At 41.0% G+C, this 25,218-nt stretch overlaps 1 protein-coding gene across 2 annotated transcripts in view; it reads left to right on the top strand.

Annotated features, from left to right (window-relative positions):
* Nucleotides 1–25,067, top strand: part of RASGRP1 (RAS guanyl releasing protein 1 (calcium and DAG-regulated)) — a 70,946-nt gene extending 45,879 nt beyond the window's left edge. Inside the window, exons 6-17 of one of the 2 annotated variants that reach the window (XM_012649175.1) lie at nucleotides 783–936; nucleotides 4,144–4,317; nucleotides 5,343–5,459; nucleotides 8,464–8,739; nucleotides 10,246–10,326; nucleotides 13,197–13,301; nucleotides 14,105–14,214; nucleotides 14,929–15,073; nucleotides 15,776–15,812; nucleotides 16,602–16,754; nucleotides 21,262–21,647; nucleotides 24,179–25,067. In XM_012649175.1, the coding sequence (XP_012504629.1) occupies nucleotides 783–936; nucleotides 4,144–4,317; nucleotides 5,343–5,459; nucleotides 8,464–8,739; nucleotides 10,246–10,326; nucleotides 13,197–13,301; nucleotides 14,105–14,214; nucleotides 14,929–15,073; nucleotides 15,776–15,812; nucleotides 16,602–16,754; nucleotides 21,262–21,647; nucleotides 24,179–24,313 (1,873 nt within the window). In that variant the 3' untranslated portion in view covers nucleotides 24,314–25,067. The remainder of the gene's footprint in view (nucleotides 1–782; nucleotides 937–4,143; nucleotides 4,318–5,342; nucleotides 5,460–8,463; nucleotides 8,740–10,245; nucleotides 10,327–13,196; nucleotides 13,302–14,104; nucleotides 14,215–14,928; nucleotides 15,074–15,775; nucleotides 15,813–16,601; nucleotides 16,755–21,261; nucleotides 21,648–24,178) is intronic. The other variant, XM_012649177.1, reaches the window with a different exon arrangement.
* The last annotated feature ends 151 nt before the right edge of the window (nucleotides 25,068–25,218 follow it).

The following is a 25,218-nucleotide window of genomic DNA, read 5'->3' as shown; positions in this document are numbered from 1 at the left end:
GGCTACAGAATTTGTAGCATTTGCCAAATTCATTTGACCACAGAATGCTTTTATCAAGAGACAAGTTTCCCAGGAATACCCCTTTGGAAAACATAGATTGGCATCTTGCTGCCTTTGAAAACTGGGCTGCTTCCCTTTGCTTCCTTACTGTAGGAAATTGAAACTGAGGAAGAAACATGGGTTGACTGTAAGAAACTATGGGGGCAGGGAGACACTAGTGTCAGCTATGCTTCCTTGGTCATTTCAGTGGTTAGGAACATTTGAGGAAAATGCCACAACTCTGCCAGGAGTTGACCACATGTTCCTACGCATGATTCCCTGCAGCATGACATCTTCTTTCTGTGGCTCTCTGAGTTATTCTGGCATGAAAACTGCCTCACTACCTTGGGATTTCCAACCAGATAGAGTCCCTGTCACCCTCATGAGAATGGAGGAATGGAGCGGGCAGATATACCAGGGGCTGCACAAGGAGCCAGGACCAAAGGCAGGAAAACTGTGACCTATGCCCGAGACACTGTTTTTCCCAATTTCTTAAAGTAAACTCATTTACCCTGTTCCCCACTGCACATTTAAAAGGCTTGTTGAAAACCAGTAAGACTTCTTGGTTGCCGCCATAGAAAACACTGATTTGGGGAAACTATGATAATGCATTGTTTTAGCAAAGGCAAATTAACAGTGTTTTATATGTTCTTGTGGGAAACATTAATGGATTTTACTTGCCAAAAGCAATTTCAATTTTTTTTTTTTCCCTGTCTTCTCCCTTTCATGTTCACCTACAAAAGCAATGCCCGTGACTGGTCCAGGAAACTTACTCAAAGGATAAAATCAAATACCAGCAAGAAACGGAAAGTCTCCCTGCTCTTTGACCACCTGGAACCAGAAGAGCTATCGGAGCACCTTACCTACCTTGAATTCAAGTCCTTCCGAAGAATATCTGTATGTACCCAAGGGCAGGAGAAAAACTTCCCTGAGATATTTCTAAAAATAAGCAGAGAAATTCAACAGCCCATCCCAGGGTTGGTAGGCTTTTTCCCATCAGGCATCGAATAGTCTGGGAAATTGGCACCATCTGAATTCCTTTGGTCGTTCCTGCCGTGCTGCTCCCATCTCCCTCCCTCCATGCCCACCCCATCACCCACTCTAGTTACAACACTGTGGTCACACATGACACCTCACACACATGCATATGAATGTACATGCAGCACACACACACACACCCTCCTCTTACCCCTGATAACCATTAGGCTTCTAAAAAATTTTGTTTAACCTTTTTCAAAAAAAAAAAAAATGATGTGTCTTCTCAGAGTTTGAATTCATTCTAGGATAGGTTTTGGATGGCTCTAGGAAATCCCAAAATAAAGTCTAGACCAGAACACACCTAAATCCTTGAAGTGGTGCTGGCCCAACAATCATCATAATTCTAGAGATAAATTATGCTGACCCAAACCTTGCTCCTGGGGTAACTAAGCAGAGTCAAAGATATGGTGGAGGAGAGAGATGAAGGGAAAGAGATTTCCATTTGTCATCAAGAGCAGAAAGAGCACACAAGTACATCCTGTCCTCACTGCAATCCTTGAAACTCCATATGCGATACCAAAGAACATTGGTTCCATACAAGGGAATTTGTCAACGTGGCAGATGCCAACAGACCCTCACTGCCCGATATACTTTCCTGAGAAGTGAGACCCTTACTTCACTTAGCCCCCACCCCTACCAATAGCTGCAGTCTTTAACTTTGCTCTAAAAATAGAGACTACCTAGTTGACAGAAACATTTCCTGGAATGACCTATGTTCCCAGGTAAGGGAATGGAGGCCCAAAGGGCTGACTTGAACAAGGTCAACATAACTTATTAGAGTGAGAGCTATGGTGAAGACTGCATGCCTCTCTGCATCACTCAGCACCAATTTATTAAGCTCGGTTGTATCTAGAAGACTTGCAGACTAGCTTACAGAGGTTATTTCATATTTTCATCTATAATGTTGATATCCTTCCTATTTTCACCCAGCTGTTTGGCCTGTCAGCCAGGAACCTCCCAGCTTCCGTTTGGAAATAAGTCTCTAAGCATTAACCCCCCAAGTCCCCTCATTTACACCTCTCAGACAGAATCCCAGGCCCAAATTTGGAGGCTCCACCTGGGGAGTTTCCACCTGGCAGTGCGTCCCCTATCACGGGGCAGGACACCAGTCAGAACTGAGAGCCACTGAAAAGAGCCCATTATCACACTGGAATCTGAGCTCTGCTGGGGCCAAATCGGCAGGGCTGCTCAGCGAGGCCTGCTGGATGTCTGCTTGATGCCAGTGCTCACATCAGTGGAGGCAGAAGTGAAAAACCCCTGCAGAAGAATCATAGCGTCTCCCCTACGCCCCCAGGGGTGGGTGGGGTGGGTGTTGAGCAGTGTTCTATTTGCAAGTGAATACATCAGTTCGAACCCTCATTTCTTTTGAGTGGCATGGTCCCTTCATAGAAGAAGACTGGTGGGTTTTGTTTTGTTTTGTTTTTTCTACAGTTCTAAACAGTTTTCCCAAACAAAAATTTTCTCTCCAACATGAGGTTGGAGGAAATTCATCTTTACTGTGAATTAAAAGGCATTTGATATTTTCTGTTTATTACAACACTTGCGGGGTGGTGAGGAGATTATTGGGATAGTTCTTAAAAAAAAAGTGGATTCAATGTCAAATTTATAGCAGGGGATGATATAAAATGTATTTATTGGAATGAGTTGTGGCCACTTTCTCTTAGAAAAGGTAAGATTTTTGCTTTATGTACCTCTCTTAAGGAGTGATTTTGGTCTTACTCATATTTTTCTACCCATCAGCAGTCACAGCTAGTAAAGTGCAGCTCAGTTAATTTGCAGCTGTAGGGGTGGGAGGGAGTAAAGAAAAAAAAATTGCAGCCATTTTATTTAGGTTATGAGTTCTTCCCATGAGTATATTTACTGTCTAGGCAGGTCTAAAGTGTACTACAGTAACAACCCCATCCCCTCACTCCTGCAAAATTTCAGTGGCTTAAAGCAAAAGTTTTTTACTTATACTACCTGTCTACCATAAGTCAGCAGGGGCTGATCAGAGTTGCTCAGGGACCAGGTTGAGGGAAACTTCATCTTGACAGAAATTTCCACAAATCTGCAGCAGTGGGAAGGCAACATGGCAGATCATTCACTGGCTTTTGAATCTTTCCCTTCAAAGTCACATCACCTCCACTCACATTCTACTGGCTGATCTCTGTTTTATGGCCATACCTGCTTTCAAAGGGAAAAGTTCAGACGGGGAGACCCGGAAATAACAGGGCAGCAGCACCAAAGACTCCCATGGGAGTACTGGAGAAGAGCAGACTGTTCCTCCCTCTTAGAAGAGATTCTTAATGACAAGGACACGATAGCCACAATCTCCACTTAGACCAGGTCTTTTAGGACATTTCCAGTTTCACATTTGCTGTTTCATTGTTAACCACAGTCAGTGCCATCATCAGGTTGGGAAACTATGGTCACCAGTTATATAGCTAAGCAAGTTTCATGTACCTCATTCAATTGGCCTCTGTTCAAGTTGGCAAGTAGAAGGAAATGCAAACAGACTTGTTTTCACATAAGGTTAATAATTATCCCATTAGTACCACAATTATCCCATTAGTACCACCTCACACTTATGTAGCACTTTGAAAAGTTAAGGCTTTCACACATCATCTTGTTTTATCTTCATAATAATTCCATGTCCTACATAGGGCAGATTTTATCATTACATTTTTAAGGTAAGAAAACAGCTAGGGAGAGAGAGATTTTTTAGGAGAATTATCTTTTATTCCCTTAACTTCAACAGCAGAGCTGGAACTAATACTGAGATTTTTCTTCTATGCTATATTCTTTAGAATTTAGATGGATAGTATCTGCTGAAATACAATATTTGGATTCACTAGTGTGTGTACACATCCACTATGCCTAATGACTTTTGATGTTGAGAGACCATGCTGTGGGTGGAATAAGAAAGATGGTCCCTCCCATCATTCTTGTTGGTCAAGTGGCAAAAATGTAGGAGAGGAGGGCCAGGGCTCTGTCTCATGGCAGTTCCTAGCCATGAACTGAGCAGAGTTGACTTGTCCCTCAGATCTCCCAGCATACAGTCCTGACGTTTATTTTCTTTCCCCACAGTTCTCTGATTATCAGAATTACCTTGTAAATAGCTGTGTGAAGGAGAACCCCACCATGGAGCGGTCGATCGCCCTGTGCAATGGCATCTCCCAGTGGGTCCAACTGATGGTTCTCAGCCGCCCCACCCCACAGCTCCGAGCAGAAGTTTTCATCAAGTTTATCCATGTGGCTCAGGTTAGTGACCAGATTAAGACTTCTGGCGTGGGCTGTGAATTAAATTATCTGTCCCCTTTTCCCCACGCTTAGTCTGTCAATTAGAGGTGTTTTTCCTTTGTGAACCATGATGGGGGATTTGTGTGTCTTCAACTAACTGTCCCAGATCTAGATATGGTGACTTTTCTATTCTCCCATACAAGGACAATGTGGAGAGGGGTTCTATTCTCCCATACAAGGACAACTCAGGGGTTGGGATACAGTTTTAGATCTGTTTAGATCTTTAACATTTTTCAGAAGATGCTTACCATCCTGTATTATTTTCCCAAATCTATCCCACATGGCAAAGGAAAGGGCAATTCTAAGATTTACTAGAGCTGGACCAGCCTGGGTAGTCTTAGGTCTTTGAACCCATGCCATGCTGAATGACTGTATTTAATTTAAGCATTTGGTAAGAAGAAAACAGGTCCTGTGAACCCATATTTGAAGTTCCCCACAGATTCTAGCTTCTCTGTCCCAGTTTTGGTCCTATATAGGCACTGGCATTGCACAAAGGAATAAGACAAAGTCCTTACTCTCAAAACTAAAAGTCTGGCAAATTTGGAATAAAGGAAATAAAAGATTACACTTAAGGATATATTTTTCCAACTCTGGATGATCTAGAACAGTGTTTCATAAAGTTCAGTACATGGATCACCTGCTCTGATAGTAACTAAAGGTTAATCCCAACCCCAGTTTGGGTCCAGAAATCTTTGTGTTAAAGAGGCACTTTGGGTGATTCTTAGAAACCACCGATCTAGATGGTAGTCCACAGATCAGCTACAACAAAGGGAAGGAGACATGACTCCTTGCTAGGTTTGGGATCCACCAATCTGGAATTAAGCGGAAGGGGAAAAATGGACAAAAAATTGTAACACCTGATCGCTAGTCTAGTCTATGACCAGTGTAAGGAAGAGTCAAGGCACAGAGATGAGAGGCAGCCTCTAAGCTCTCCAGGTAACTGACATGTATAGTGATTCTGCTGTCATCTTTCTTCTGTGTCACAGAAGCTCCACCAACTACAGAACTTCAATACATTGATGGCTGTGATAGGTGGGCTATGTCACAGCTCAATCTCCAGGCTCAAGGAGACAAGTTCTCATGTCCCGCATGAAATCAATAAGGTCAGTGCTGCCATCTTCTCTGGGCCCCTTAGCAGCATTCCTAGGACCAATGACAATGATTTCTCATTGAGAGGGGAAACCTCGAGAGCATTTCCAAACCACACCATCCCTTGTCAACCAGGCGAAGTAGCGGGGAGGCAAACTGTTAGGAAACCCACAGAATGGGGAAGCCACAGATTTGACAGTGACTGTGATTCTATCTAGCCTTAGTTGTCACTACAAACATTCTTGCTGGGCCAGTTGATACACTGACTCCCTTGCTCCAGCTCCTTGCTTAAAAATGTTCTCCCAAAAGCAAGAGTGGTTCATTTGACCATAGATCAGTTTGCATGTCGAGTGTGGTTATATAGTTACACAGTAATACATTAAAAACCTAGCTATCCAGTACCCTTGGAGAATGATATTCTGGATAGGTGAATTTTCTCACATAGTTGGAGATGAGTATTTAGATACTATTTCGTAATAATTTTTACTGAGGAATGTATTTTTAAAAGGTCCTATGTACTTCCCTGCATTATTAATTAGATTTTACAGAATATACTTTAATCTTTTATTACATAGGGCTGTTGTTATTAATACAAGCTACCATGATATACTGAGGATATCGATGCAGCTATATATGGCCTTTCAGAGCACTTTCAGCTCATGCAAGAGGATCTTACTATACTCAAACCCCAATCCTCCCAAACTGGCATAGAGAACAACTCTCTTCCTAGGAGAAAGACTTTAGTTGACTGCCCCTATCCAGTTTTCCAAGATATTCAGCTCCTTTATGGGGAGTCTCCTATTAATAATCTCTGCTACCATGATGCTAGGCCTCTGCGGAGGGCCCCACTTCCCAAGGGTCTGGTCAAAAGGGTAATATTTAGTGACCTTCTCATTCCCTAACAGTTCTGCTGACACCAGGTGGAACAGTTGAAAAGATTGCCCATGTCTGTGGTGACAGAGAGAAATAGTCACAGAGATGAATATGCCTTCATGTCATTTACCTTACAAGAGAGCACTTGCTCCTCTTCAGCTTGGGGTCCCCCACAGCAATGCTTCCTGTCTGTAGCTACTTGACCCAAACAGTGGTCTGCATAGGGAATTAGTTAAATCCAGTGTTGAAGCAAATTTCCCCCAAGTAGTTGATTAAACCTTCTGAGGGGAATAAAAATCTATCATTTTTGCTGTTAATCTCTTGTTTCGAGAGCACCTTCCACACCTAATGTTCACCTAAACTCTTGCTAGAGGTGTGTGAGGAGGAGGCTGTCTTGCCACCTCAAAGTGATTGAGGGGGGCTGACTCTAAACCTCAAGTTCTTCACTATGGAGAAATGGTATGTCTTACGCCACCATTTTGTTAAAAGAATTTGGCACAGTGTCTAACATGGTTAAAGTAGTCCCCCCAATCCATGATTCTGCTTCCTATGGTTTGCTACCTGAGGTCAACTGCAGTCCAAAAATATTAAATGGAAAATCCCATAAATAAACAATTTATAAGTTTTCAATTGCACACTGTTCTGAGGAGTGTGATGAAATCTCAGGCCATCCTGCTCCCTCCCTCCTGGGACATGAATCATCCCTTTGTCCAGCATATGCAGGCTTCAGACACTATCCTCCTGTTAATCACTTAGTAGCCGTCTAAGTTATCAAACCAACTGTCTGCGGTATCACAGTGCTTGTGTTCAAGTAACCCTTATTTTACTTAATCATGGCCCCAAAGCACAAGAGTAGTGATGCTGGCAATTTGGATATGCCAGAGAGAAACCGTGAAGTGTCTGTGCTTCCTTTAAGTGTCTGTGCTTACCTTTAAAGGTAAAAGTTCTCTACTTAATAAAGAAAGAAAAAAAGTAAATGCTGAGTAAAGATCTAAGGTAAGGACACATCTTCTATCCATGAAATTGTGAAAAAGGAAAAAGAAATTCACTCTAGTTTTGCTGTTGGACCTCAAACTGCAAAAGTTATGGCCACAGTGCATGATAAGTGCTTAGTTAAGATGGAAAAGGCATTAAATTTGTGGGTGGAAGCCATGAACAGAGACGTGTTCTGACTGATGGCATTCGGGTTCAGTACTATCTGAAGTTTCAGGCATCCACTGGGGGTCTTGTATCCCCTGAGGATAAGGGAGGACTACTTATTTTGTGTAGTAACATGATTGGCAGACAGGCCTTCACTTGCCATCTCTGCTTCTGAAAAAGCTGGGGAATGGGGTTATCATGCATGGGGAATGGGGTTCTGTCAACTGCTTGCTGACTTGAATGAGGTATGATTGAAAAGAACACCAGATCTGGCTGCTTCCTTTCTGTGCTGTTGAGCAGCTGTGCCTGTTTCCAGGGCTGAGGCAGCCTGTGAGCTCTGATGTCCTCTCTCTTGTCCTTTAGTCTATTCAGTTGCTTTAGTTCAGGGTTTCAGTCTGTGAAGGGAATGTCACTTTCTTCCTAGACATATGCCCATTTTGAGAATCTTGAGATAAGTAAGGCCCACAGAGCACCTCATAGAGAATAAGAACACACACTAGACTACTGAAGCTCCACTCTTGAAATGCATGCTTTTCCCCATGCCAGCAACATAGTCGGCACTTCCTGACATCACAATTCAAATGTTAAGCAATGCAGTGTCTCTGGAGACATTCAGAAGACACCAGGGAAGAGAAAAGCATGGCTCGGGGACAGGGGTTAGAGGGACACTTACTGTTCACTGTATACTATACTCTTGTACCTTTTTAATTTTTGTATCAGGTGATTATATTTCTTTTTGAAAAGAAATTTTAACATAAAAATGATAAAATCACCATCTAAAAATTAAGTAAAGCATATCTTGTGTTTGTAAATATACTCTGTGACATTTGACATAGCTGAAGTTTTAATCTGGGAATCATATCTGTACCTTATAGATGAATCTGCCTAATAAATTCTGGATGGGGTGAAATCATGGTAGGGGATGAGAGTATGTGAGGTGGCCATTACAAACAACACACCCTGCCTAGCGGGTACCTGTCATTGGTCTGTTCTTCTGCTTTGTAGGTTCTGGGTGAGATGACTGAGCTGCTGTCCTCCTGCAGAAACTATGACAACTACCGGCGAGCCTACGGAGAGTGTACTCACTTCAAGATCCCCATCTTGGGGGTGCATCTCAAGGACCTCATCTACCTATACGAAGCCATGCCCGACTATCTGGAGGATGGGAAGGTGAACGTCCACAAGCTGTTGGCCCTTTACAATCATATCAATGAACTGGTCCAACTGCAAGAGGTGGCCCCACCCTTAGAGGCCAACAAGGACTTGGTGCACCTGCTGACGGTGAGGTTCACACTGAAGAACAGTTACTAAGCACTTTCTGTGTGCCAGGCACCATTGTGTACATCTTACCAAAAATTAGTTCAGTTAATCCCCATGAAAACTCTATGAAGTAGATACTATTATTATCTCCATCTTATGGATGGGGATACTGAGGCACAAAGACATAACTTACCAGAGGACCACACATTATCAAGTGCAGAGCCTTGTTTCACACCCAAGCGGGTGGGACTCCAGAGGCTGTGCTCTTAAGCAGTATGCCCTCTAGACTTCTAAGACCATTTCTGTACCCCTGCAAAAGCATTCCTGAGCTCCCTGGGAAGAGCTGATGACAAATCAAGATACAAGGCTTGGTAACAGATGGAGACAGTGTGCTCTCATAAAAAAGGGCAAGGCGGTGATTAAAAAGCCAGGTTTATTCTTTGGGCCCTGGCTTATATCCTCGTTCTCAGAGATATTCAAGCCAAGCATAGGTGAACATTTGTCAGTGGTGAGGGAGTCCAGGATTTGCCCTTTGGGTGTGGGGTGACATCAGATGAGCTCCCTTCAAGACCTGTGATTCTGTAGTTCACCAGCTGTGTGACTGTAGGCATGTAACTCTCTAAGTCTCCTCCTGTGTAAACTCAGAGGGGTTAGTCTCTGGAATGACTTCTAATTTCCCTTTCAGTTCTAAAATTATTATTAACATGCTTTTTTTTTTGCAGAAGGGAATAATCTTCTTCCTGCCTCACAGGAGCATTTTCATGGTACCCCAGGGTTCACATAGGCTGGGGTGTGATCCTAGCCCTTTTGCTAATTAGCCAGGTAACCCTGGCAGATCTCTGCCTCAAACATCATCATTTGTGTAAAGATGCACTGATCTGATTCTTAACTTTTTTGGATAACTCCTTGATGAAAGCTATGAACCTTCTTCCCCCCATAATGTGTATAAAAGTCCTTGATGAAAGCTATGAACCTTCTTCCCCCCATAATGTGTATAAGCTGTATATTAAAAAGTATGCATGTAATTTCAAGGAGTTCTGAACTCCCTGAAGCCCATCCACTTACACTGGATTCCATTGCTAGGTTCAAATTTTAATAGCATCAGGCCATGCAGACCATCCTTTGGATTGGCTGTCTGCTTTGGGAGAGAACAAGTGAGGTAGGGACCATCTGGCCAGATAAGGCCTTTAGCCTATACTCTCTATATAGAGGCTTAGATTTAAGGCATAGATAAAAAGAGGGCACGTTGGGACTTACCTATATTTCAATTTTTTTTTTCTTTTCATACAGCCCAAAATGTCAGGGACTTCTCCAAAATTTAAAAAACATTTTAACAAGAAGGAACTAATGCTTGCCCTATTGCAATACTAGGTGTTACACCTACCAAACTCTGTGAATTTTAAAAACAAACCACTAAGAACTTTAGAAGAGTAAACTACCATAGAGAAGAAGCAAGAAAGAAACACATCAACCAGGGAAAGGCAAATAGCATCCTAGCAATGAACCCTGTTCTGCTTTGATCTGCAGTTGTCTCTGGATCTCTACTACACTGAAGATGAAATCTATGAGCTTTCCTACGCCCGAGAACCAAGGAACCACAGAGCCCCAGTGAGTTTTTCATATTAAGAGTCTTGCGTGTAACAGGTGCTTTACCAGTGGCTCCTCCAATTCATTCACCTTCAGGAACAGACTTTTAGTTCAGTTGAATAAGCATATTGTTTCTCCTAAGTGCCCAATCTTGTGCTAGGAACAGAGAAAGCTTCTCAACATATGTGTGAGGAATAGTTCCTGTCCATAAAAAGCCGTGATCTAGTTGAAGGGATAAGACTAATGTGTGAACAGTAAGTAACTAGTGAACGGTCAACAATACCTATATGCCACTAGAATGTCAGAAGGAGTGAGTGAATCAGTCAGCGGTTTACAAATTAGGGAAGGGCGATAGTATTGTGGACTGGAATCACATCCCTCTCCTATTACAAAGCATCCCACATAAGTTGTTTCTTTTTTATGATTTGTTGATGATAATGAGAGCAATATGCATATTAATCAGAAACCTGAAGATTTCCAGCTTGGTAGGTAGAAAAGCCTCACATTCTGTTATGTTCTGAGTCTGAAAGAGCAATCTGCTGGGTCTTTTGACCTCTTATGCTGACAAATCCTCAGAAAAGCACATAGTCCTGGTGCTACGTACTATGGGAACTTAACAGGTTATCTGGACCTGCCTCTCCTATAGGCAACTTAAATCATTTGAGTCTCCTGGGAAGCATCCCAACCCCAAAACAGGTGGTACTCAAGGGCATAGGTGCCCACACTTAAGAAATCCAGCTTAAGGCCGGGCGCGGTGGCTCACGCCTGTAATCCTAGCACTATGGGAGGCCGAGGCAGGAGGATTGTTTGAGCTCAGGAGTTCGAGACCAGCCTGAGCAAGAGCGAGACCCCGTCTCTACTAAAAATAGAAAGAAATTAATTGGACAACTAAAAATATATAGAAAAAATTAGCCGGGCATGGTGGCGCATGCCTGTAGTCCCAGCTACTCGGGAGGCTGAGGCAGTAGGATTGCTTGAGCCCAGGAGTGTGAGGTTGCTGTGAGCCAGGCTGATGCCATGGCACTCACTCTAGCCAGGGCAACAGAGTGAGACTCTGTCTCAAAAAAAAAAAAAACAAAAGCCAGCTTATCTGTTCAGGTGGCTAAAATGCATCTCCTCTCCACAGAAAGATCAAGTTTTATTAAATAGCTTCCTATTGCAATGAAAGATGTTCACTGAAAATATTTGGTATGTTCCATTTTTAGGGTGTTAGAGGCATTTCAATGGAAAGGGTACCTTCTGTTTTTGAAGAGATTTTAATTTGGGCTGAGTTTTAAATATAGTCATGTACTGCCTAATGACATTCTGGTCAACAATGGATCACATACACGATGGTGGTCCCGTAAGATTATAGTGGAGCTGAAAAATTACTGTTGCCTAGTGACATCATAGCCATCATAACATCACAGTACAACACATTACTCACATGTCTGTTGTGATGCTGATATAAACAAACCTACTGCACTGCCAGTCATGTAAAAGTCTAGGGCACACAATTATGCACAGTATATAATTCTTGATAATGACAATACACAACTATGTTCCTGGTTTATGTACTTCCTAGACTATACTTTTTATCATTATTTTAGAGTGTGTTCCTTCTATTTTATTTAAAAAAAAAGTTAATTATAAAACAGCCTCAGGTAGGTCCTTTAGGAGGTATTCCAGAAGAAAGCATTTTTACTGTAGGAGATGACAGTTCCATGCATGTTGTTGCCCATGAAGACCCTCTAGGGGAACAAGATGTGGAGGTGGAAGTCAGTGACATCCATGATCCTGACCCTGTGGAGGGCTACACAATGTGTGTGTTCATGTGTTTATAACAAAAAAGTTGAAAAAGCAAAAAAAAAAAAAAAAATTTTAAAAATATAAAAAAGCTTATAGAATTAGGATATAAAGAAAATACTTTTGTACAGCTATACAGTGCTACAATGTGTGTTTTAAGCTCTTCTATTATTACAAAAGAGTAAAAAGTTAAAAAAAAATTAAAAGTTTACGAAGTAAAAAAGTTAGTCAGCCAAGGTAATTTTTTTATAAATTTAGTGTAGCCTAAGTGTACAGTGTTGATAAAGTCTACAGCAGTGTACAGTAATGTCCTAGGCCTTCACACTCACTCACCACTCACTCACCAGGGCAAGTTCCAGTCCTACAAGCTCCATTCATGTAAGTGCCCTATATAGGTGTAAAACTTTTTATCTTTTATACCATACTTTTCTTTACCCTTTCTATATTTAGATAAACAAATACTTACCATTGCGTTATAATTACCTACAGTATTCAGTACAGTAACATGCTGCACAGGTTTGTATCCTAGGAGCATAAGGCTATACCATAGAGCCTAGGTGGCTATACTATCTAGGTTTGTGTTAAGAACATTCTGTGGTGCTTGAACAACAAAATAGCCTGATGACAAATTTCTCAGAACATTGCCTGGTCATTAAGTGAGGAATGACTGTATTTAGAAAAGGATTCCATTTCAGCTTGTCTAGGATTCAGATTTATTTTCCTGCTTTTTAGCTATTTTTTTTTTTTCCCTTATCCACATTTCTACTACAAAAGGACTAGAGAACAGAGAGGAAATATAAATGATCCACTTTACTCTTTGCTGATATCTCTGACAAAAGGTTTAATGGAGAGAGAATTGAAACTTAGGCAGATTGGAATTTTAAATTATCTGTAGTTGCAGATAATGTATATAAAGAGCACTCTGGAAACTGTACAGCACAATACCTGATGATTATTATAAATTTCAATTACATGTGGGCTGTTCCTTGTCATTGCACATAGTTGAGGGTTATCCATAGATACAACTGTCAAGCAGTGGGAAAAGGAGCTATAGGTTGTAATATTGCATTACAGTCATGGGGATCTCTCTGAATATTTCATTTTAGCCACTAACACCTTCAAAACCACCAGTAGTAGTGGACTGGGCCTCCGGAGTATCTCCCAAACCTGATCCAAAGACCATTAGCAAACACGTCCAGAGGATGGTGGATGTAAGTATAGCTGTGTTTCAGAGGTCAAAAGCAAGGCACTGCCTGGATTAGTTTTGTACATAGGGAGAGGAGAGCATAGTGGGAGAGACATGAAGGCAAGGAAATACTTGAAACTCGTTCCTGTGTGAGCACAGGGAACAAACTTCTCATAATGTGTCTGCAGAACAATTCAGAAGTTATATTTTGACAAAACACTCTGGCCTTAGGCGTGCTTCCTCTTAAAGACCTAGCAGGAGAGCAAATGTTTAAGGTGGTTGGTTGGTTTGGGGCAGAAAGGTGTTGGGGAAAGTTTAAGTATAGTAAGGATAATAAGGTGAATGTAAAACTGAAAATTTTGGCACTGCTTTGATTCAGTTCTCTGTGCTAGATGCCAAGGAGGGGGTATGTACTCCTATACTTCTGCGTTTTTCCTTGTGGGCAATTCCCATGTAACAACAGAAAACTAAGAGCAGAACAATGAGAAGCAGAAGGCACACTTCCAACTGGGCTGCTTGTAGAAGCTTCTCAGAGAAGGTGCAATCTGAGCAGAGCAGTGTGGAGGGAGAACATCCCTCTGCAATGAACTAGGAGTACACAATTGCGAGGGTGCTGGCATAATTAATATGCTAATGGAATTGAAAGCACCTGGCCACCCTGCAGATGCTGGGACCAGCAAAGTTTGCCACAGTTTAAGGAGCATGTTTCCTTGCTCATCTCACTCATGTTGTTTAGAGGCTTTTATGCCCTTGCCCTTCCTCATTTGGCTAAAGAGAGAGAATATTGGTTTCTCTTTAGTAATCACCAAAGAAACTCTTTTTTCACAGTCTGTCTTCAAGAACTATGATCATGACCAGGATGGATACATTTCTCAGGAAGAGTTTGAAAAGATTGCTGCGAGTTTTCCATTTTCCTTCTGTGTGATGGACAAAGACAGGTGAGGGTTTGTGTATATGATTATGTGGTTATGGGCCCATTGGTGAAAACAGGTTTATGGGTGTGACACCAGAAGAATTAGTAAATTTGGATGTGTTGCTACTGCGATCACTTAATGAATATTGGGGCTAAGAGAGCAATCAAGTCAATGCCTGTTCTTTAGACCACAATGAAATACTCAGAATTGAAGATTCCATAAATCTGCCACTTTAGTCAACTATAAATAAGAAAAAGTTTAGTCTTCCTTCTTGCTCTGTCCTTACAGATTATGGGAAACAACTAATATTTATTAATACTTTGCATATTTACTTTTCTCAAGGTTACTTAAGTTCTATCTTGGTTCTCTACAGAAAACCAATTGTATAGTTAGTGGGTTCCAGTTATGTACTGTCTAAAGTCAGAACCCTGGCAAAGGCGTTTCCCTCCCTCTACACACATTTTACATCATTTTTTTCTCAAGTGTTATAGATAGTGGTCAAATTAGTTAGGAAAAACTAGTTTGGCCAAGAACAACTCTGTGGAAATGAGTAATGCTGCCTCACCTACTTATTACACACTGTCCTGTTTCCTTATTAAGTGTAGGGCTCATGGGAGTAATCATCGGGTAACACATATTATATTACCACTGAGGATAAAAAGAAAGGTGAGTTTCTAAGGCTAGAAGCCAGCCTTGCTCCCCTTCCCCTCACTCCTTGCCTTGGTCATTTGCTGGCAGGGAAGGCCTCATCAGCAGGGACGAGATCACAGCCTACTTCATGAGGGCCAGCTCAATCTACTCCAAGCTGGGCCTGGGCTTTCCTCACAACTTCCAGGAGACCACGTACCTGAAGCCCACTTTCTGTGACAACTGTGCTGGATTTGTAAGTTATTCTTAGGGTGCTTCAGGATTGAACTTGGGGAGAGGTATGGGGCAGTTTAAATGAATAAGACAGGCACAGACCTCACAATCTTTACAAACCCATCCCAGCCTATGCCCAGGCAAACACCTAGAATAACCTAGTGCCTGAGTATGTGGTTTTTACTTGCACTTATTTTCTCTCACTTCTTGATTTGTTTTTTGTCTCTCTGGTGCATGAAGCCTTGGGTAAATGGTACTGGAAATGTTGAAATGGGGATATACTTTTTAAAATACTGTTTCAAATGTTAGAAAAAGGAAATGTGAGATACTCTCCTCCCCCTTTCAAAAGGAACTGCCTTAGAAGTCACCTGGACCTGCCTCTCCTCTGTCCCACCTCTTAAACCCAGGTTCCTGACCCAAGACTATATACTTGTTCCTCAGCTTGGCGTCCTCAGGAGTCTGTTTTTCCTATAATTCATCTATTTCAGGCCTGGAGAAGGCCTGAGACATAAAGCCACTAGTGAATTTGACTCTGATCAGCACAAATTTTTCCTGTTTTCAATTTAAAATCAGGAGGGACAAGCCATGAGAGATTAATAAATGAGGTTTCCTTCCCACTTGAGCTAGGGAGTAGCATGAGGGAAAATAATGAATGTCAACTTGTAGCCTCACACCAGACAAGTGAATGACTTGTGCTACTTTCTGTCTCTTGTTTGTCTCATAGCTCTGGGGAGTGATCAAACAAGGCTATCGATGTAAAGGTAAGACAGCATTGTTGATGGAGTTGTTTTCCCTGGTCTTAGGGACTGTCATCTAAAGCATTTTTTACCCATAGTCGTTGTCCATTCAGTCTACAGTGTCTCAGCAGAGTTCAGAGCCTCATCCCCAAACTGGCCTCCCTAGAGCTCCCCCTCAGAATGATTGCCACCACACAGGAGAGAGGAATGCCTGGGTGACCAGTTATGTAGTTCCCCTTTACAAGATGATCTTTCTGCCTTGGTTGCCCTGGAAATAGGGAGGGCTGGTAGGAGACTGTGCTCTCATATAGTCATGTAAGGGTGGGTCTGCAATGAAAAGGATAGAATCACTTCTAGAACAGAAGATAAATCATTACCAAAGGCCCTTGTCAGCTTTCCTTTCATCAGTAGATACCTCAGGACATAATTGTCCTTCCCATGCAGGAAAATTTCAAGAGTGAAGTAGAGGAGACCTTTTACTGTAAGGAAGAAAGAATAAGACCCATCGGCTTGGAGCTTCCAGAGGGCTTCCCTAGAGTAGGCAGGATGTGCGAGATACCAGGACACCATCTCTTCCCTCCAAGATAACAGGATACTGCTTCTGATGCTGAGACTCACTGATAAGGGTTATGACAATGATGTGAGATCCAGGGTTTACCAATGAGAAGAATGCTAGTTCATTCGGAATGTTAGGTGTCCTAGCTCCAGAAGATAGGACAGATGTGTGACATGAGAGCACGGCATGAATTTGGTGGTGAGACTCTGGAGAAGAAAGTGGTGGAGGACTTCCTGACCAGGGTGTCTTATCCACAGACTGCGGGATGAACTGCCACAGACAATGCAAAGATCTGGTTGTGTTCGAGTGTAAGAAGCGAGCCAAGAATCCAGCAGCTCCCACAGAGAACAGCACCTCTGTGGTGCCAGTGTCCAACCTCTGCTCATTAGGAGTCAAAGATTTGCTCCATGGTAAGTAGCCACTGGGACCATTCATCTTGGAAAGTGAAGTGAGAAGGGTAAAGTTTGGGGAGAAGAAAGATTACCCCGTGATGCCATGTCTTGAGTTTCAGTTAAGTTTGACCTCAATAGCTAGGCCAGGGCTGACATTTACCATAGTTCTGGATTTCAGCTCCCTGCCTATGCCTCAGACCTAAGGGGGCTAGAATAGCAGAATGGAAGTTTGGCATAAAAATCAAGTGGTATTTATTGAGTACCTACACCAAGTGCAGATCCTAACATCGCCAAGACAGTGCCTTAAGTTAACACAACTATCCTACTACCCCATCCCCAGCTCCAAACCCAAAACAATGATGGGGGAATATATGTACATGCATGTATATGTATGTTTGTATATATATAATGTAAATTAATATATAACATATGGTATATAAATAACATTAATTTAAAAGGCATAATTACATTAAAAAAAAAAAGGTAAACATCTCTGTAGCTCAGAAATGTATTAAAAACACACTATAAGGAGTGGATGTTGAAGCTACTGGTCTGCTTGGCTCCATGTCCAGAAGTAGGTAGAGGCAGTAAGGGAATTTGGTTTCTGTAAGTAACAGAGACCACCTATGCATGAAAGGTGACCAGAACCAGACTCACTGCTTAAAATTGAGGAAGAAGGCTGGGGAAAAAAAAACAAAAACAGGCCGGGCGCGGTGGCTCACGCCTGTAATCCTAGCTCTCTGGGAGGCGAGGCGGGTGGATTGTTTGAGCTCAGGAGTTCGAACCAGCCTGAGCAAGAGCGAGACCCCGTCTCTACTAAAAATAGAAAGAAATTAATTGGACAACTAAAAATATATACAAAAAACTAGCTGGGCATGGTGGCGCATGCCTGTAGTCCCAGCTACTCGGGAGGCTGAGGCAGGAGGATCGCTTGAGCCCAGGAGTTTGAGGTTGCTGTGAGCTAAGATGACGCCACGGCACTCTAGCCCAGGCAACACAGTGAGACTCTGTCTCAAAAAAAAACAAAAACTGTCACTTAAGGTTAGCAGCAGAAAACAGACTTATCCACAGGCAAAATCATATACTGGGTCTGTGATATCCCCAGGAGAGGAGCCCCAAGCCATTAATTTAAGACCAGGTCCTATACTAATGACCCTGAGGAGCCAGGTAGAGGTAACTGTCAAAATTCCAGAAACAGGATAAATGCAGAAAGGAAACTCCTAGTCAAGTGAAGCTTATAGATTAAAGTTCCAGATCCTACAAGGAAAATCCTATGACTAAGCTAAAAAACTCAACTAAGAGATAAATTGGCAAATTCACTCACATTAAAATGCAAGTAACAGTATGATAAGGAAGAAAATTTAAACTAAGTATGTTTGAGATGCCCTAGGTCTAAAAAGCAAAACGCAGAAAGGGTTGCCTCTGCTTCATGGAGTAGTTCTAGATAATGTACAAACATGGAGCAGGTTCGAAACAATGCAAGAGTGTGCGCTAAGAGCCATACTGTTGCAGCGACAGCAAATGACAGTAATACAGAGTAGAGAGATTGCTATACTGGGGCTGTTGGGAAAGACTCTACAGAGAAGGTGGAATTTTAGCTAAGTCTTGAAGGAAAGGTAAAATTAAGTCACGGGGGAGGATGGAGTGCATTCCACGTAGGATGTCCAGCAAAAGGCCAAGGGTAGAAAAGCTTTAGTGCTGTTGAGATGATGAATAAGGTCCTGTGGTGGAAGTGAAGGTTTAGGTAAGACATGAAGAAAAATGAGTTGGAGTCAGTCTAGAGAGTCTTAAATGCCAGACAGAACAGCCTGGACTGTCTATATTATGAAGTGAAATAAACAGCCAAATGGCATGAGTCCAGTGAGGGGCTTGGTGGTGAGGAATAAGGGGGGGACAAAGCTTCACAGTGCTACACTAGGCCCTGCTCTCTGGGAAGGCTGGCCAGTCAGTATGTCAAAACACTGATCACTGTGACTTCCTGGAGAACATATAGGTCTTCAGGCAAAAGTCCAACGCTTATTAGGTTAGTGCCAATTTTATACAGTATAGGACGACATGGAACTCAAAAAAGGAAAAGTTCATTTCTGATAACAGGCAAGACTACTTGTTCTTTGTTCTTTCTAATGACTTTATTCTCCTGTGTGTGTTCATGAGTTTATTTATATAAAGCACTTTAAATTGGGCCACAGAGTAAATGGCATATGCTAATATCATTATTCTTCTGAAATAAGCTCTCTAAAGTAGTAAGGCCACTATGGTTACAATGAATGCCTAGAGAAAACTTTTAAGTCCATGTAGTATGTACTCTGAATTTAAAGCACCTCTAATGTTCAAGGGTAAATATCAATATGCATTTAATGATTAATTAGATCAAAGCTTAAGTGTTTTACTTCCATGTAAGAAAGGCAGATTCCTTTTGATCACACCAGCCAAGTACACATTTTCTGCTCTGTTCCTGAATTCTTCCCCATACTGACTATCTAAACATAGGCTGCCTTCAAACTTTTGCTTAGAAAAGGCTCTAAGGAGATTTTGTTCCCCCAAGAAAGAATATTCTAATCAACTAAGGATTTGATGTTCTACTTTTGTCTACATAAGAATGACCACAAAGAATGATCTCAAACATACTTAGTTTAAATTTGCTTCCTTATCATACTGTTGCTTGCATTGTGAAAAATAGGCCTGTATATTATGCACCCTATTAATTTAGGAGTTATACATAACCTTAGAGCACCACAATTCTGTCATATAAAATGCAAATTTTCATGGGAAAAAGGTGACAGAGCAGCATTGTGAATTTGGGGCCTCAAAAGGGACACCCTGAAGGGGCTGCTCCTAGAGATTTCTCCTTTCCAGATCCCAAACCCTGCTCCAAAATGGTAAGACAAGGCTTCTGAGGCTTTTTTAGAACCCATCAGGAAATAGAACAATGGGTAGGATAAACATATTAATACATGTATCACAAGCAACAAATGAAAATTGCTGTAAAATTGCTATAAGCCAAGGTCTGTTTGCAATAGGCCATTTGGTTATTATCATCCATTCAAATTGCTTTCTTGTCTTTATTAATAATTATTCTATAGATGGTACTTGCTCAAAAAATCAAAATTTCCAGTGATTTCTTTTTTAGCCCATTATCATCTTTCTCAATCTCAGTGTAATGTTTTATATTTATCAGCTTTCACTTTCTTGAAACTTGTACCTTTCCTGATTTTTGTAACACTATGGTCTCTTAGAATTCTTTCTGAAATTTTAAGGGCTCCCTTTCTGTTGCTTTTTTCTTATTTACCTTCTTCCCTTTGCTTCCTAAAAGGTAGAATGCCATTGTTCTGTCCCAAGCTCCCTGTATGCGTAGGAATTTGACCTTAGTAACAGAAGGGGTTATATTCATGATTTGGGAATTTTGGTTGGTAAAAAGAGTACAGCTATTACAGAAAAGTTAGAAAATGGAGATCACAAAAACTCATAAACCATAATTCTCCTCCAAAAATGACAATGTAATTATTTTAGGTAGACGTAATTTAAATATTCTGGCACTTAAATAACAGTATAATTACAATTTTCAGCTTTATTTGGATAAATATTAAATGTTAACTTATGTCCTTATAAGATTTCTAGCATAAGAACTGTTGAGTCAGATTACAAAAAAATTTTTTTAAAAGCCATTTTAACTATACCAATCCAAAGTCTTGAATGTCAGAATGTTCAATGTCAGAATTACTGCTGAGTCTTTACATAACAGTAAACTTGGATGATCTGTAGTTTATCTGAAAGCCTCCCTACCACTCACTTCAAATACATTTGTTCTTACTCTACTTTTCTAGGAAATTACTGCTTATGCTTAACATTACCAGGTCGGGTCCTGGGCAAGGGTGTTGGTTGAAGGAAGAAAACCAGAATGGACTTGCCTTTTCCCCATCAGTATCAAACAAGGTCAATACATTTTGAGACACACTTCCACAAAGCTAAAACTTCCCTCTCACAGTTAAGCTGTGTGTACCCTTGAGACACACTTCCACAAAGCTAAAACTTCCCTCTCACAGTTAAGCTGTCTGTACCCATTGTATAAATGGGCCCCACAGAGAGTCTGTACCATCTGCTGTAGGGCACCTGTATCAGGACTGTAACTTAAGGGCTGAGAGCTCCCAAACCCCAGGGTCCACAGAAAGTATTTATGGAGCATCTGTCCACATATTGATCCTTCTCTTTATGAAACTTTACAGCATTGAAGCAGGGGCTTCAACTTATCTCCAGAAACAGAAACCTTCTAAGCAACTTTCATGCAAACAGAAAAATATACCCTTTCCTCAGGGTAGATGTAGCCTGACACTAGTGGCAATGGCTTGGCCAGCAGAGCCCCTAGATTTCAGCCCCCGCTTAACCCCTAAATTGGGTGCCTATAAAATGGATCCTCTTTGGACATCCAGAACTCCTGTAACAATGAGAAAGGTCTCATTTGAAACTAATGTGTCACTCTTAAGTCTCTGTTCTTCTAAGTACTAACTTATCATGTATCTACCTATAGCACCTGAAGAGGGACCTTTTACGTTCCCTAATGGGGAGGCTGTGGAACATAGTGAGGAGAGTAAGGATCGGACCATCATGCTGATGGGAGTGTCCTCACAGAAGATTTCTGTTCGGCTGAAGAGGACTGTTGCCCACAAGGCCACTCAGACTGAATCACTGCCTTGGATTGGCAGTGAGGGCCCTTCAGGTCCGTTCGTGCTATCTTCTCCAAGGAAGACAGCCCAGGATACTCTCTATGTGCTTCCCAGTCCCACGTCTCCATGCCCCAGTCCAGTCTTGGTCAGAAAGCGGGCTTTTGTCAAGTGGGAGAATAAAGAATCCCTCATAAGATCAAAGGAGGAGCTCCACCACCTCAGACTCCCAACCTACCAAGAGCTGGAACAGGTACCTTCCTTTTTGTTTTCCTTCTGTTCAGATTCTCTTAGAGAAGTGAGGCTAATCCATGGAATAGCATGTAAACTGAAGATTCTAAAGATAAAAGAAAAAGAAGAATAGAGGGAGGGAGGAAGGATGGATTCCAGCTTTCTCACAAAGAACCCAGTGGGGGCCCTCGTTCACATTATGCAGGCAGAACAAGATATACAGGGCTTCCTATCACCATGCAGGTGCCATTTCAGAGTGTTGGTGCCAGTACCTAAAGCTCTGTTCACAGTAGACTCATTGAGAAAAACCAGAGTTCCTACTAGGCACTTTACTGTGCTGACCCCACTCCCTTCCTCTAGATGGAACCAAGATGAACTTGAGTAAATCCTACTTCCCTAGAGATCTTTGTTAACCTGTTTATCAGGGTTGTGGTTGGGACCTTCATGGTTGCCTAGCCATCTTCCTAAAAGAAGGTAGGGGATCTTAGTGCTATAGCAACAGCAACAAAAAAGAAAAGATAAGTGTATTGTAGTTCACCACAGATAATGCCTCCTTCTTAATATAGATGAGGGGAATCTTGCCTAACGTATTTTATATTAGGTTCACAATGTCCTAATTATCAGGCACCCCCTGGAGGTATTGGAAAAGACAAAATAAAGGTTACCAAGAAAAGAATTTTCCCAAAACATCAAGGTTTGCACTGTGTTTTTGGAGACCTATCAGTACAAACACAAAACCAATATCCATCTAGCCAGAATTCCTTATATAATTCTACATACTACACAGTGAAACTGTCCATGAGGCCTTCAGGATTCCCTATGTTATCCTCAATGTTGTATCTTCCCTGTCAGATGCCCAGGAATTGAATAGGAGGAACATATGAAAAAAAAGCAACAGATTTTTCTGGATGAAAGGTGCTCTCTTGCTCAGAGTTATTTTTAAGAATCGAGTCAATCAGAAGGTGGCAAAATGTAGGTTACAAAAAACAAAAAACACTTTCTCTTTAGGGGTAGAAACTACCAAACTTAACTTTTAAGTACAATGAAAGAAACCTTGAAAAATGAATAGTAAATGATAGAATAGAATGAACTTTGGTCTTGGAGGCAACGATTTGTGTTTTCAGTCCATATTTCTTACAGTAGCTATTAAATTCTACAACCTGTTAGTCCTCTGTAAAATACAGGGCTGAGATTCCATGCTCTGTAAGGTTTGCCTCAAATCGTGACATTTTACACACCCATGAAGAGAACAATGCAGTTGGTAACAATGCTTCCAAAACAAAGTGGCTTACAAAAAGATTTCAGATGAGTCAATCCAAGAATAATTCCTATCCAGTAATATCAGAGCCAGTAAATTCACTTACCATCTTTCCAGTAGCCTGTCTTTACTTTTAGCATTGTCAAATAGAACTAAGGCCCACAATTCAATATGTACATTTTAGAGGAACAATGTGTCCCACTTTCCCTTAAGTAAAATTCTTACAGTGATTTGTCTACGTGTGATTCAACAGTCCTGTCATAATAGCTAGTCATATTAAATCAGTATTTAAAGTAATATATAACATATTAAAGTATTAAGAAATAGTACATATTATTTTAGGTTGTATGTATACCTCTGAACCAACAGGGACCAAAAGAAAAAGCAAACAAAGGCTCTTAGGGTTGGATATGCCTGGGTTCAAGTATCTAATCTGATACTATATGACATTTTCTGCTTCTATAAAATTGATATACCACCTATTTTCAAGGTGTTTGTGAAGTTTAAGGTATTTCTATTACCATGTACCACAGCACCAGGCACATAAGCAAGTGTTCAATATTATATGGTAGCTAATAGAAAGCTATCTAGGTAACTCAGGTTGAGAAACAATCCAATGTATCCCAAATTACCAAGACATTGCCTGGGTAAAATACAGTATTCTTTTGGAGTAACCAGAGTGGTATAATGTAAGAACACTGGACTCAAAATCAGAACACTAGACATCAACTGTTAGCTTTATAATTAAATCACCACAAGTTAGATCACCAAATCCTATTTTAGGGATTTAGGGTAAAATTCTTCATCAAAAAGGTACATTAGTTTTCAGTGATTTGGAGGAAAAAAACTTATACTAAATGCAGTTTTCAGTGATTTGGAGGAAAAAAACTTACACTAAATGCACTGTAACATCTCATGTTATAGAATTCTCAGTCACTGCTTTCATGACTCAGACCTGACCCAGAGACTCTTTGTTCTGCAAAGTTAAGATCTCCTGCTATACAACATCCAAAGGTTTCGCCATTATGCACCTATTGCCAGGGAAATGGATTTTTCTGCCTGCTAGCCACTCATATCTTTGATATGATCACAAAGACTAACTGCTATTTGCCAAGACTCACTTGATATTTAACTTGTTATTTTCTATTCAGGGCAAAATAACTGTCTTGAAAATAGTTTTTAATTCTCAGCCATAGTGAAAAGGAGATGCCAATCAAATGTAGTACTCCCAATATTGTAAATGATTTGCTATTCATGGCTGCTTTATTAACATACCTCATTTTCCTTTCCTTTAGGAAATAAATGCCCTGAAAGCAGATAATGATGCCCTAAAGATCCAACTGAAATATGCACAGAAGAAAATAGAATCCCTCCAGCTTGAAAAGAACAATCATGTTTTAGCTCAAATGGAGCAGAGTGACTGTTCTTAGTCCAGAAACTCAAGGAACACAATCTGTAGATGAGTACACTGGAGATCTCAATTTCCAAACTGATTAACACAAAGACCTGGGCACCTTAGAATGACCAGTGTTTAAAACAGTACTCTGAAAGGAAAAGCCCGCTATTGTGTATTTACTTAAAAGATTCCTAATGTGCAGCATTGTTTTCTCTTTCAGTCAAGTGTGCTAAAGAATGCAAAACTTTTGCCATTCACACCACTAATTCCCGCCCGGGATTAATACCAAAAGTATGCTAAAATATGACTATAGTTTCCTGACAAGGTGGCTTTTCACGTGGTCTGCCCAGCTGATTCTTCCTTAGACCTAAAATATCTGGAAAATGAATTTGTTTCCTTCTCGAGGTTTTCTGCGAACTGAAGGATTTACTTGCTTATAATGGAAACATACCCATATTCCAAAAGTAGATTTACTTCCTCTATATCCCAGCATTCTTTGTGAATCTGGTTCCTACTTCACTACCTCAGATTTAATCAATTAGCCTCTGTCCCCTTCTTCACTACACTCAAATACAAATGAGCATATCTACCTAGAAATGAATTTCTACAGATGTAGCCACAATTTCTTACAGGCCTATTAAACATGACATTATCCCATTGCAGGTCAACTCACAGTTGTAGTCTCACAGTTATCATAAAATAAGTAATCAAATTAAGTACCTGGAAACATAGCTATTTTACCATGTCATACATGACTGGCTAATTAGCTAAAATAAACATAATGCAAACATGTTTGTCCTCATATTCTGTGGATAGAATTAGGCATCGATGGCTTTTCTGAGTCTGAAGATCTGTTTAACTCTTCATGTTCCATCTTTATCTTTTGAAGTAAACTATTTTTAAAGTTCTCTTTTTGAACTGAATTTGTGCTTCAACTGT

The sequence above is a fragment of the Propithecus coquereli genome, unplaced genomic scaffold (genome assembly GCF_000956105.1).
Source record: "Propithecus coquereli isolate 6110/MARCELLA unplaced genomic scaffold, Pcoq_1.0 Scaffold3, whole genome shotgun sequence".
Classification (NCBI taxonomy): Eukaryota; Metazoa; Chordata; class Mammalia; order Primates; family Indriidae; genus Propithecus; species Propithecus coquereli.
This window is presented reverse-complemented; position numbering and strand designations above follow the sequence as displayed.